Consider the following 13,419-nt stretch of genomic DNA (forward strand, 5'->3'; position numbering starts at 1 on the left):
CATGAACAGTTCAATGATGTTTGCAGCAGCATGGACCATCAGCTCAGAGACCATGGCTGTGGTTACCCTTGATGCTGCATCACAGACAGGAGCACATGCAATGGAGTACTCAACGATGAACCGGGGTGCATGAATGACAAAACGTCATTTTTTCGGATGAATCCAGGTTCTGTTTACAGCATCATAATGGTCACATCCATATTTGGTGGCATGGTGGGGAATGCACATTGGAAGCATGTATTTGTCATCGCCATACTGGCATATCACCCGGCGTGATGGTATGGGGTGCCATTGGTTACATGTCTCGGTCACCTCTTGTTCGCATTGACAGCACTTTGAACAGTGTACATTACATTTCAGATGTCTTATGACCCGTGGCTCTACCCATCATTCCATCCCTGCAAAACCCTACATTTCAGCAGTCTAATGCAAGACTGCATGTTGCAGGTCCTGTACGGGCCTTTCTGGATACAGAAAATGTTCGACTGCTGCCCTGGCCAGCACATTCTCCAGATCTCACACCAATTGAAAGCATCTGGTCAATGGTGGCCGAGCAACTGGCTTGTCACAATACTCCTGTCACTACCCTTGATGAACTGTGGTATCATGTTGAAGCTGCATGGGCAGCTGTACCTGTGCATGCCATCCAAGCTCTGTTTGACTCAATGCCCAGGCATATCATGGCCGTTATTTAGGCCAGACGTGGTTGTTCTGGGTACTGATTTCTCAGGATCTATGCATCCAAATTGCATGAAAATGTAATCACATGTCAGTTTTAGTATATTATATTTGTCCAATGAGTACCCGTTTATCATATGCATTTCTTCTTGGTGTAGCAATTTTAATGGACAGTAGTGTATCAAAAGTCTAAAAAGCCAGTTGCAGTTGCTTGTTGTCTGCTCATTAATCAAAAGGGTTAGATTTAACTGGTTATTGATGTAAATTTCCATATCTTCAAGTATATCCAAATTATTATCCTCATTCTCAGTGTGCAATAATGATAAACAGTTTTCAATGAAAGCTAGATGAAGATTCTGTTTCCTTAAGTGGTATTCCAGGGCACTACCATTACTATTGTATCAATACTCCCTGAAATGTATTTTGAACCCCCTTCCCATTTGGCCAATCTAATAACACTCACAGGGCCCACATTTGGTCCTGTACACCTGTGTCACAAAATTTATTTTTTGGGACTTTCAAACTATGTCACAGAATCTGCCCTAGTTTGTTGCTGTTCAGAAAGTGAACTCATATTGATTTTTTTAATTTTTTTAGTTTTTAAATATATTTGCAGTTCTCTCAGATAATGAACCATGCTAAGAAAAGAGGCTATGTCTAATGTTTTCCTTGTTTGTTATGAGCAGACAACCAGCATCCATAACTGGTTTTTTAGTCTTTTCGGTGAACTGTTCTTCCATCATAATAAAATAAAACAATCCAGTATCTGATTGTCTGAGTTACTGAAGACTTTTCATTTGTGGAATTTTAACTTAGACGAAGTTACACTTATCTTGCGTTAAGTTGGGTGAGTGCTGCCCCATGAGTCTTTGTTCTGTTGTCAAATTGAATTTGTAAATTCATTTGTGAAGTTTTAACTCTACTTATGTTGTACATATTTGCCCTTGGTCAGATGAGCAATGACCTAAGAACTTTTACTTTGTAATAAAAGTGAAAATGTATTTTTATGCTAAGTTACATTGCTAAATGCACTGAAAAACATTTTAGGTGGTCATTTCTTGACAATTTATATATATGTTGGTTTTATATAATATGCTGGTTTTATATAATATGTCACTTGAATTTTTATAAATAAGGTAGGATTTTTGCCAATGTGTGAGCAAGAAATTTTTAATTGCTTTATACAGGGTGAGTCACAAGGTTTTCCCCTGGTTTCTGGCAGGAATTCCTCAGGTTATTTGGAACAAAAAATGTAAGTAAAGTAATGGGATCAGAGCCATAAACTCAGGAAAATGGCAAAAAAAACTTTTATTTTGTTTGATTTCACTATCGAAAATTTACATAATAATTAATTTAAACAATTTTGTAGCAGTCTCTTGCATTCAGAGTGGATTTAAAGCAAGTGTTCAAGATTTCCTCCCTGCATTTGAAGCAAAGATTCACACAGGAGTGAACCATGCGAGAAGCATTTCATAATTTCACATGCTCATTCCTTATTGACATTGCGGCATCGAAAATTCATTGTTTGAATTCTTCTCATGTTTCCCCCTTAACTTCGTATACAATGTCTTTCATCCATCCCCAGATGCAGTAATCTAGGGGTCTTAAATCTGGGGATCTGGCAGGCCAGTTGATAGGGCCCCCGTGACCTATCCATTGATATGGGAATTCCTGATTAAGACCTCATGGTGGAAGTGTGCAGGTGCCCCGTCATGTTGAAGATACATGTGGCATCTTGTTTCCAGAGGAATGTCTTCAAGAAGGTGCAGTAAGTCTTCTCGTAAAAAGTTACCATACAACTGACCATTTAAATTTCCTGGGAGAATAAACGGCCCCAGTAACTGGTCACACACAACACCACACCAGACATTGACACTGAATCTGCATTGGAATTGAGATACTACCATGGCATGGGGATTTTTGTCTGCCCAGACATGCATGTTATGCATGCTGTTGATGCCTCATTACTGAACATTACGAAGTGATAGAGCTGCCAATTTACATTCAACCAGTTACAAAAGTGCAAACAGTTGGCACACTCATGTGGCTCTAAATCGTGAACTTTCTGCACATGAAAAGGATACAATCCATTCTCATAAAGAATCCTACATACCTTAGATTGTGAAATGTTCAATTGGGCAGCTAGGCATCTTGTACTTTAATGAGGACTGCACTCTACTGAATTAAGAATGTTTTCGTCTTCTTGAACGTCATGATGTCTTTTGGAGTGAATACAAATAATGAGAAGAGTACCAGTTTCTAACAATGTTCATTATGTTCCACTAAATGTTTTGGCCCTCAGAATCCTACAATTAGGATACCAATGGTGATATTCAGCAACAACAGCTTTTGCATTACCATCACAGGAGCCCAAAATGTTCACCATCTCTCCATGCTCCTGTGACGAAAATCGCGAAGTGTACTATACACAGGAGACAATAACAGTGAACAGTGACTGCAGTATTGACAACATGGTTGTTACGCAAACATACCAGTCACTGCACTTGTCTACCTAAGACTGATCATTGTTGTTGTGGTCTTCAGTCCTGAGACTGGTTTGATGCAGCTCTCCACGCTACTCTGTCCTGTGCAAGCTTCTTCATCTCCCAGTACCTACTGCAACCTACATCCTTCTGTATCTGTTTGGTGTATTCCTCTCTTGGTCTCCCTCTATGATTTTTACCCTCCACGCTGCCCTCCAATACCAAATTGGTGATCCCTTGATGCCTCAGAATATGTCCTACCAACCAATCCCTTCTTCTAGTCGAGTTGTGCCACAAACTTCTCTTCTCCCCAATCCTATTCAGTACTTCCTCATTAGTTATGTTATCTACCCATCTAATCTTCAGCATTCTTCTGTAGCACCACATTTCGAAAGCTTCTATTCTCTTCTTGTCCAAATTATTTATCGTCCATGTTTCACTTCCATACATGGCTACACTCCATACTAATACTTTCAGAAACGACTTCCTGACACTTAAATCTATGCTCGATGTTAACAAGTGTCTCTTCTTCAGAAATGCTTTCCTTGCCATTGCCAGTCTAGATTTTATACCCTCTCTACTTCGACCATCATCAGTTATTTTGCTCCCCAAATAGCAAAACTCCTTTACTACTTTAAGTGTCTCATTTCCTAATCTAATTCCCTCAGCATCACCCGACTTGATTCGACTACATTCCATTATCCTTGTTTTGCTTTTGTTGATGTTCATCTTATACCCTCCTTTCAAGACACTGTCCATTCCGTTCAGCTGCTCTTCCAAGTCCTTTGCTGTCTCTGACAGAATTACAATGTCATCGGCGAACCTCAAAGTTTTTATTTCTGCTCCATGGATTTTAATACCTACTCCAAATTTTTCTTTTGATACCTTCACTGCTTCCTCAATATAGAGACTGAATAACATCGGGGAGAGGCTACAACCCTGTCTCACTCCCTTCCCAACCACTGCTTCCCTTTGATCATGTGTCCTGTGAACCCAAGTGTAGTGCTCCATACACCATGGCATGTTTTAGAACTCTGTTGTAGCTCCTTAATTGTGGATCTGATTGTATTACTGTATTTACATTTTTTGTTCCAAATAACCTGAAGAGTAACCTCCAGCAACTGGGGGAAAACCTCATGACTTACCTTGTATATTGATGCACGTTTTTGGCAATGGTGCCTTAAAAATGTAAGTGTAATATTTATACTGGCCACAAATGTGTGTCGCATTCTTTATACATCCATCGACATGGTTAGGCCAATTAGCACGACTGAGCCTTCTTCCCAGAGCACAGTGTAGCACTGGCCATTGCTTGTATGACATTTCAACAGTTAGGCTTGAACTGTGCAACAAATGGTGCTTTGTGTTACTCTACACATTAGTAATGAAAGTATTTGATATTGATATCAAAGTCTCATGTATTTTTATGTAAAATTATATGTATTTCTGTGTCAGGAAGCCTTTTGTTCTTGAAAATTGTTTGTTTAGGACTGATTTTTATAAGAAATATGCATTTCTGTGGAAGCTGTAATGTGCCGACTGTTACTTTTGTCTGTTTGTAATAGCTCATCAGATGACAGGTTAAACCAAAAGGCAGCATGAGAATTAACAAACAAATTCAAGAAAAACCAATGTCTCTTTTTAAGCAATCACAAAGCCTTTTCAAATTATATCCAATAATTATATTTATAATAGTTGCATGCCTCTACAATAACATTCAGTCTGATTTAGAATCTAATATCTACATTATAGTTCTTCAGAATAATTCTATTAACATTTTCAAATTATTTGAATAACTCACCCAAATGTGGTCAGATAAGCTCATCAAAAGCCTCTGGCACTTGAACAGGTAGCTGCTCTGTCATTTTCAAGACATGAACTGCAGTTTAAGCTGCTGATGCTGTGCAGAGTAAACCCATTGTAAATGGAGCTGCATAGACATGGACCATATAAGAAACCATGCATGAAGATATACTACACATAATCACATAATCACCTCCTGCTAGAGATAACTTCTGTCAAAACACATTGATAGTAGACAAAGGAGTCATGCTCACTTTGTTCCAATTCTCTCATATACCTGAAGTATTTAGTGTTTAACTGGTACACAAACAATGTAGAAATTCTTGCCAAAAAGCTAAAGCTCTGTCCACTGGGCAGCCACCATGTCATCATCTGTGAATGGCATCAGTCAGATGCAGTATTGAGGAGCATGGGGTCACCACACTGGTCTCCCAGCTGTTACCAGCTTCCCAGGCCTAGGAGCCACTACTTCTCACTCAAGTAGCTTCTCAGCTGATATCTGTGGCAGTTCGATACATCGATCCATGTGATCTCTCTTTATTGTGATTTTTGAATTCACTTTACATCTAGCTCTGTTCTGTGTTGTTACATTTTGTGATCACAATGTGAATAAAGTATATCATTATGATAAAGTGGCATTAAATGTTATTTTTTGCTGTAATATCATTACTCGCCTCATTGTGCCTTTCATTCCCCACCTCCAACTGAGGAAAGGTATCTGGCAGTACTGGGAATCAATCTCAGGTCCTCAACATAGGTTACTGAGCCTTCAGACAATGGTCTCCTTTAGAACTAACTAACAAAAAGGCAGTAATTGTACAGGAAATACTGAAAAAATCTTTCTTTTTTTCATGGAAGGTGTTGAAGTCTCACAATTTGGAGCCAATGAAACTTGGACCAAAGGAAGGCATTGCACTCATCAATGGGACACAGCTTATCACATCCTTGGGAGCTGAAGCAGTAGAAAGGGCTTATTTTATAGCAAGACAAGCTGATGTAGCAGCAGCTCTGACCTTGGAGGTTCTCAAAGGAACATCAAGAGCTTTTGATTCTGATGTTCAAATGATTCGTCCACACAAGGGCCAAATAGCAGTTGCTAAAAGACTGAGAGCTTTACTGCACTCAGAATTTTATCCCTCTCAGATTGCAGGTTTGTATTATTAAGATATCTTGTGTCACATTTACATATTCTTAATGTATGACTTTTTCACTTTTCTTTCCTTTATGCAATTGAAGACATCCTTGAAGCACTGAATCTATAGTGAAAGTAACTGTTTAAACACTTTAATTGCATGATTTTTATTTCCTGTTCTTCTAAGTTAATGAAAAAGAAGCACTTTATAGTATATTTCAATTGCTTGGAGATTTATGTATACAGAAGTGAAATTACAAGAGGAAAAAAGAGATTTCCAAACTCTTTAAGCTCATTGTATATAAGATGAAATTCTGAAAACTAAATATGGGTAGCTATCAGCCTCTACCAATAAATTTTTTATGGCAAAAAGGGAGAAAGGAGAGCAGATATCCAAGTCACCTGACCTCAATACCATTGAGTACATCAAGGACCCCATCAAATGATGCATATATTCTTTGGATCCAGCTGGTACCAGTCTCCATAATTTGTAGATGTTGACTGGACAGTCATAGATTTGGATGTCTCCCCAGTGTTTTCAGTTTCGAGGAGTCCATGCCACTACATGTCACCAAAAGCACCAGGGCAAAATGATTAGGATGGTGTTCTAATGTAATTGCTTGTGAGTGTATGTTGAAGATATATTTGAATATCTTACTACCAACAAAACTATTTTCACTGTATCCTGAACACAAGAATTACATCAGTTTTTTGTCAAGTCATGTTTGAAGCTAACCAAAAAACTTAAACAAGAGACTGATAACATAAAAAATGGCTTTATTGTGGAGAAAAAGACGTAGATTAAATTATATAAGCCTATAATTTTTACTCCCGAGATACATAGGGAGGGGATTCTGAAAGATCTAGGAGCCAAAAATAAAAATACATGATACATACTTACAAAAACAGAGATATTGTAATGTTCCTTCCTTAAAATCTAAATTAAATGGTCCTCATGGGTGTGTAAGTAAGGATAAATACTAAACATATATTCATTTAATGGGTTATAAGATTTTAGTAAATTTATGACACACTATGGCAGGAAAAAAAGGCTGTTATCAATATAATTTAGCTATTAGGCTTACTGGGTACTTCAATGGCAATACAAAATCATTATGGAGCTACCCATAAATGTGCTGAAATCATCTGAGATAGTAGGTTACAGTAATCTGAAAACCGTGAGAATGTCTAAAAATTGTTATTTTATAATCAAAATTAACTTAGCTTTCAGAGATAACTGTAACTTAATTGTGCCACTCCTTTTTCTTGTAATCGATAATTTTCTTTGGTTAAAAAAATTATATAATAATTAGAAAACTCTCACTGGAAAATTTTGAACTAAATCTCATAAAATAATTTTAAGTTTATTTCAAAGATGGCAAAATTCTTAAAGAAATAAAAAGTAGAGAATTCAACTTTATTTTCATTTAGGCAAATAAAGCAAGTGTTCAATTTCACTTTCAAATACACTGAGCTGACAAAAGTCATGGGATACCTCCTAATATCATGTCAGACCTCCTTTTGCCCAGCAAAGTGCTGCAACTTGATCTGGCATGGACTCAACAACTCATTGCAAGTCCCTTGCAGAAATATTGAGCCATGCTGTCTCCATAGCCATCCATAATTGTGAAAGTGTTGCCAGTGTAGAATTGTGTCCCATAAATAGTTGATGGGATCCACATCGAGAGAAATGGGTGGCCAAATCATTTGCTGAAATTGTCCAGAAGAATTGTGGCCTGGTGACATGGCACACTGTCATCTGTGAATATTGCATCATTGTTTGGGAACATGAAATTGATAAATGGCTGAAAATGGTCTCCAACTAGCTAGATATAACCATTTCCAGTCAATGATCATTTCAGTTGGACCAGACAATCCAGTCCATCCCATGTACACACAGTCCACACAATTAGGGAGCCACCAACAGCTTGCACAGTGCCTTGTTGACAATTTGGGTTCATGGGGTCTGTACCACACTCGAACCATTCCATCATCTCTTACCAACTAGAATCAGGACTCATCTGAGCAGGCCATCATTTTCCAGTTGTCTAGGGTCAACCAATGTGGTCACAAGCCCAGGAGAGGCACTGCAGGCAATGTCATGCTGTTAGTAAAGGCACTCGTGTCAGTCATCTGCTGCCATAGCCCATTAATGCCAAATTTTGTTGCACTCTCCTAACGAATACATTTATTGTATGTCCCACATTGATTTCACACAGTATTGCTTGTCTCCAAGGAAACGCCACTGTTCTTAGTCATTAAGTGACAGCCGTCGGCCACTGCGTTGTTTGTGGTGAGATGTAATGCCTGAAATTTGACACTGTGGATGTCAGAATACTGAATTCCCTAATTATTTTCAAAATGCAATGTCCCATGCCTCTAGCTCCAACTGCCATTCCGTGTTCGAAGTCTGTTAACTCCCGTCATGCAACATAATCGTATCAGAAATCTTTTCACATGAATCACCTGAGTACAAATGACAGTTCCACCAACTCACTGCACTTTTATACCTTGTGTACATTATACTTCCACCATCTTCAAATGTGTGTATTCTATCCCATGACTTTTGTCACCTCATTGTATGTTCCAATAAGAAATAGGAATATAAACATTACTGCTGAAGTAATGGGGTGTTATAATTAAGTTTAAAATATTTATTCTGATTGGAAGGCTTTTTCCTTCAGATAGACACTGTAACTGAGAGAAAGATGGTTTCCAGCATTCCCAAGAGAACTCTTCAGACACAATACCTTCATAACCACTCTTGAATGAGTTGGGTGTAGACATATAAAAATGTTCATGATCTTCATTGTAATCCATAATGTTTTCAACTAAAGTAAATTTACCTACACCAGGAAAACGATGTGCATACACTGTTTTATTGAAACCATTCTAAATATCATCATTCCATCACCTCATAACTTCAAAAGTTCAACCACAAAACATCAGTCTATACTTTGAAAATATGAACCTTTATTTCATACACTCCCAATGTGAACTTTGATACTTTTCAATAAATCCAGTTTTATTATTAAGTGCAACAATAGAGGAAGACAGAAAATCAAATTCTTTTGCAATGTTAATATAATTCCACATTAATAGAAAAATTGCAAGTTGGTACATAAAAAATACAGCAGCACCTTCTATTAAAATATAAAACAATACATTCCTTTTACTATGACAAGGTTGTACATTGGCAGAACCACTGCATATTTTCGACAAATAATCACTCAAATGATCAACTAAGTGTTCAGAACAAAATTCAATGGATGCATGCATTTGTGTGTGTTCCCCTGTAACCTCACTTTTTTCACAACCATTGTGGTGGCATCTTGATGACTAATAGATATCATGACTGTGTGGTTACATACATTTATTTATTTATTATTTATTTATTTATTTCTTGTTCCGTAGATCCAGTTAGTGAGTCAATCACAAGGATATGGAACGTGTCAAATTGTACAGGTTTCAATTTAAACTTACAATAAATACAAGGGCAATTCAATGGAAAATTGTACATAGTTTAAGTAAGACATACTATAAATAAAGTAACAGATACAATGTCAGCTAGATAACATAACTACCATTTGACAGAAAAAGGAGTTTCAAATAAAGGTTAAAGATAAGAGCACAAAGTTAAATCAGATATTAGACCTACAAGAGTAAATACATGTACAGCCAATCTGTTGTTACAAAAAGTGCGCTAATGCCCAAATGCACAATAAAATCAATTGAACTACTTCTAGACACAATAAGTTTAGTGATGGTATACATTTTCTTTCAGGTATTCATCCACAGTATAATAAGATTTCTCTGTCAGGTAATCTTTGAGAACTTGTTTAAATTTTGGCAGTTCTGTATGAACACATTTGATATGTAGTGGTAGAGCATTGAACAGCTTAATGCTGGAGTAGTAAACTCCTTTTTGTACCAGAGTGAGACGTTTCATTTCTAAATGTAGATTGTTTTTGTTTCTGGTATTATAACCATGGAATTTACTGTTGTCTTGGTAGATGGAATAATTTTTGCACACAAAGGTCAGCAAGGAAAAAATATACTGTGAGGCAGTTTTTAGGATACCTATCTTCCGAAACAAGTGCCTGCAAGAGTGTCTTTGATGGACCCCACACATTATTCTGATTGCTTTTTTTTGGATGGTGAAAACTTTTTTTGCAAGTGGTTGGTTCCCCCAGAATATGATAGCATATGACATCAATGAGTGGAAGTAGCCAAGGTAGGCAACCTTAATAGTGTCAACTTCAGCCACTGAAGAAATTACCCGTAATGCAAATGTTGCCGAGCTAAGTTTTTTACATAGATGAAGAATGTGAACCGACCAATTACATTTACTGTCTATGTAAGCACCCAGGAATTTTGTGTCTTCAACTTTCTGTATTGGTTGATCTCTACATTTTATGTTAATTTCATCGGGATTACTTTGTGATGTATGGAACCTCATATAATGAGTTTTATCTGCATTGAGCGAGAGACCATTTGAGGAGAACCAATTTAAGATGTCATTAAAAACAGTATTTGTAGTTTTTTCAAGATCATGATCAATCAAATCGTCAATTAGAATTGTGGTATCATCGGCAAACAGGGTAAATTTGCTGTTTGTCTCAGAACAAAGAGGAAGATCATTAATAAAGATGAGGAAAAGCAGTGGGCCCAAAACGGAGCCTTGAGGCACACCACACGTTATCGTGCCCCATTCAGACGAGGCAGGTTCTCCAGAAGAGCCATTTAGCATTACAGTCTGCTTCCGATCCTGTAGATATGATTGTAGCCACAAGCCAACAGTACCACCTAAACCATAGTATTCTGCCTTTTTCCAAAGAATCTGGTGGTTTACACAGTCAAAGGCTTTCGTAAGATCACAAAAAATACCCACTGGAGACATTTTTTTGTTAATGGCTTCCAAAACTTGGTTGCTGAAAGAGAATATTGCCTGTTCAGTACAAAGACCGGCACGAAACCCAAACTGATTTTTGCTTAAGATACTGTGGATGTTGAGATGGTCTACAATCCTCCTGTGCATGAGTTTTTCTAGAATTTTCGAGAAGGTAGTTAATAGGGATATTGGGCGATAGTTTGTAACAATGCTTTTATCCCCTTTTTTAAAGAGAGGAATCACTACAGCCAACTTAAGTCTGTCAGGGACAATCCCATCTTGTAGGGATACACCTCATTCTCATTATGTTACAAGCCTATAAAAATCATGTGTGTCAGAGGAACTTATTTGGTACACTTGCACTAGGCCATTCTAGAATGCATGTAACAAGCAACAGTGCATTGCAGCAGCTTACACAGTCTATTGAGCACCCAGAGGAGGCCCCAAAGGATATGACAATTTATTGAGGACTCACAATGGCTACAAAGAAATAAATGACATCTTGGCTTTTGGCAAGATTGATGTATTTCTGCAGCAGCTTATGGAAAACCTTACACAACCTATTGAGTACCCAGAGTGGGACCCCAAGAGACAGATATTGTTTTAAGGACCCAGAGCGGCTACAAAAGAACAAATCACTTCTTGACCTATGGCAAGTGCAATATATTTTATTTCCTAAAAAGATGTATAAAAGCAGTAGAAACACCCATTGAAATAAATTTAGCAATATCTTTACAACCTATGCACCATATATATATAAAAAAAAAAAAAAAAAAAAAAAAAAGAAAAGCAATATCTTTACAACCTATGCACCATATATATATATATATATATATATATATATATATATATATATATATATATATATATATATATATATAAAGGTTACAGGACTTTGCCATTTTTGAAACTACATTTGTATTGGAAGTAATTTTAGTGTCTCATTTTAAAACTGTGAGGAGCTGTAGGTCACACACATAAAAGCAATGTTTGTTAAGGAATCTACTCCTTTTAACCTAATGTACATAACATTTTTATTAACCCTTTTTATTAAAAGTATTTTCACATAACTTGACAACAGATATTTAAACACAGTGCCCTAAGCCTTATCACATGCATAACATCACTGCAGTCAATAACTCTCCAACTCTGTTGAAGATGGCAGGATTATGTTTCCTGTCATGAAATGCATCATATTCCCAAAAACGAAACCAGATGATGTGATAGCTTTACAACAGTTCCTACTCAACTGCCAAATATATTTTTAAAGTTAGCTGTACTTTAATGTCAACAATGCAATATACTGGGATTCCATTGTGCTCAAAACAAATTTTGTTCTGTACAGATAGTGATATTGTGTCCACTGATTTTGTGAGTGTAATATGCAGAAACTTCTGGAAAACTACTTCAGTTTACTGTACTGGCAGAGTTACAGTTCATGAAGATGACTGATGATTATTCCAGTCCAAATGTTCATGGAAAAACATTTATTATTGAGACATAACAGCAACTACATGTTGTTTTTAATAGCCCCAAATATGACCACTCTAACTGTTAAAATAACTTATACATGTGAAGTAGTCATCATCTGTCAGTAATATGGCAACATAATTGGCATTTTGATGAAGTAACCACTGCTTAGATTCCATATGGGGTCCAGTTGGCTGTGTCTTCTGTTGGTTGTACTCTTTCACGTTCTTTCAAATGATTATGTGACTTTGTTCATTGCACATACCACATCATATGTGTTAATTGAACACAGATTAATACACCTCTTCATCACTACAACCTCAAATCTAATGTCCTTACTTGTGGTTCACCACTAACATGTTCAAGGCAATAATTTTCCCTTTCTTGAAAGTATCAATAAAGTACAGCAATGGTACTGTTGAGTGGATGTGTTCTGTTACGAAAACAATGTTCCACTGAAATGGGTTTGACATCTGGGGAGAAAAAGAATATATGTTGAAATTTTGAGTCAGTCCATGAGGTGTACATGGTTAATTCACTAAATTCATTAAAAGGCAGAGATTTGGGTTTGAGTCCTGATCCAGCACATGACTTTAACTTGCCACAAATGTGATTTTCATTTCCTCAATGTAGCATATAATCATGGCTGTAAGTTCAAATAAATGGTAGTACACATTCAGTTGATAACTTCACATATAAATAACAACAGTTCAGTCAAAATGAAGGCTTAAAAGCAGGACAACTAACTTTAAGTTGACTGTGGTGTAGTGGGTATCATGATCAGTACACTTCACTCATGGGCTCAGTGACAAGTTAAAGAGGATGTACTCCTGGCCAGAAAATTATTTGCTGTGTATGATCTGCTCTCCATCAAAGTTTATCAGCATGGTCCTGAAATACTAGGTATGGTAACAGATAATGCTTTTAATACTTGACTGCAAAAGAACCCTCTGGAAGCACAT

General features: G+C 37.0%; 1 protein-coding gene across 1 annotated transcript in view; it reads left to right on the top strand.

Annotated features, from left to right (window-relative positions):
* Positions 1-13,419, top strand: part of LOC124722003 (histidine ammonia-lyase-like) — a 233,334-nt gene that overhangs the window by 131,414 nt on the left and 88,501 nt on the right. Inside the window, exon 10 of the mRNA XM_047247177.1 lies at positions 5,823-6,114. Coding sequence (XP_047103133.1) covers positions 5,823-6,114 — 292 coding nt within the window. The remainder of the gene's footprint in view (positions 1-5,822; positions 6,115-13,419) is intronic.

The sequence above is a fragment of the Schistocerca piceifrons genome, chromosome X (genome assembly GCF_021461385.2).
Source record: "Schistocerca piceifrons isolate TAMUIC-IGC-003096 chromosome X, iqSchPice1.1, whole genome shotgun sequence".
In the NCBI taxonomy this organism is placed as follows: Eukaryota; Metazoa; Arthropoda; class Insecta; order Orthoptera; family Acrididae; genus Schistocerca; species Schistocerca piceifrons.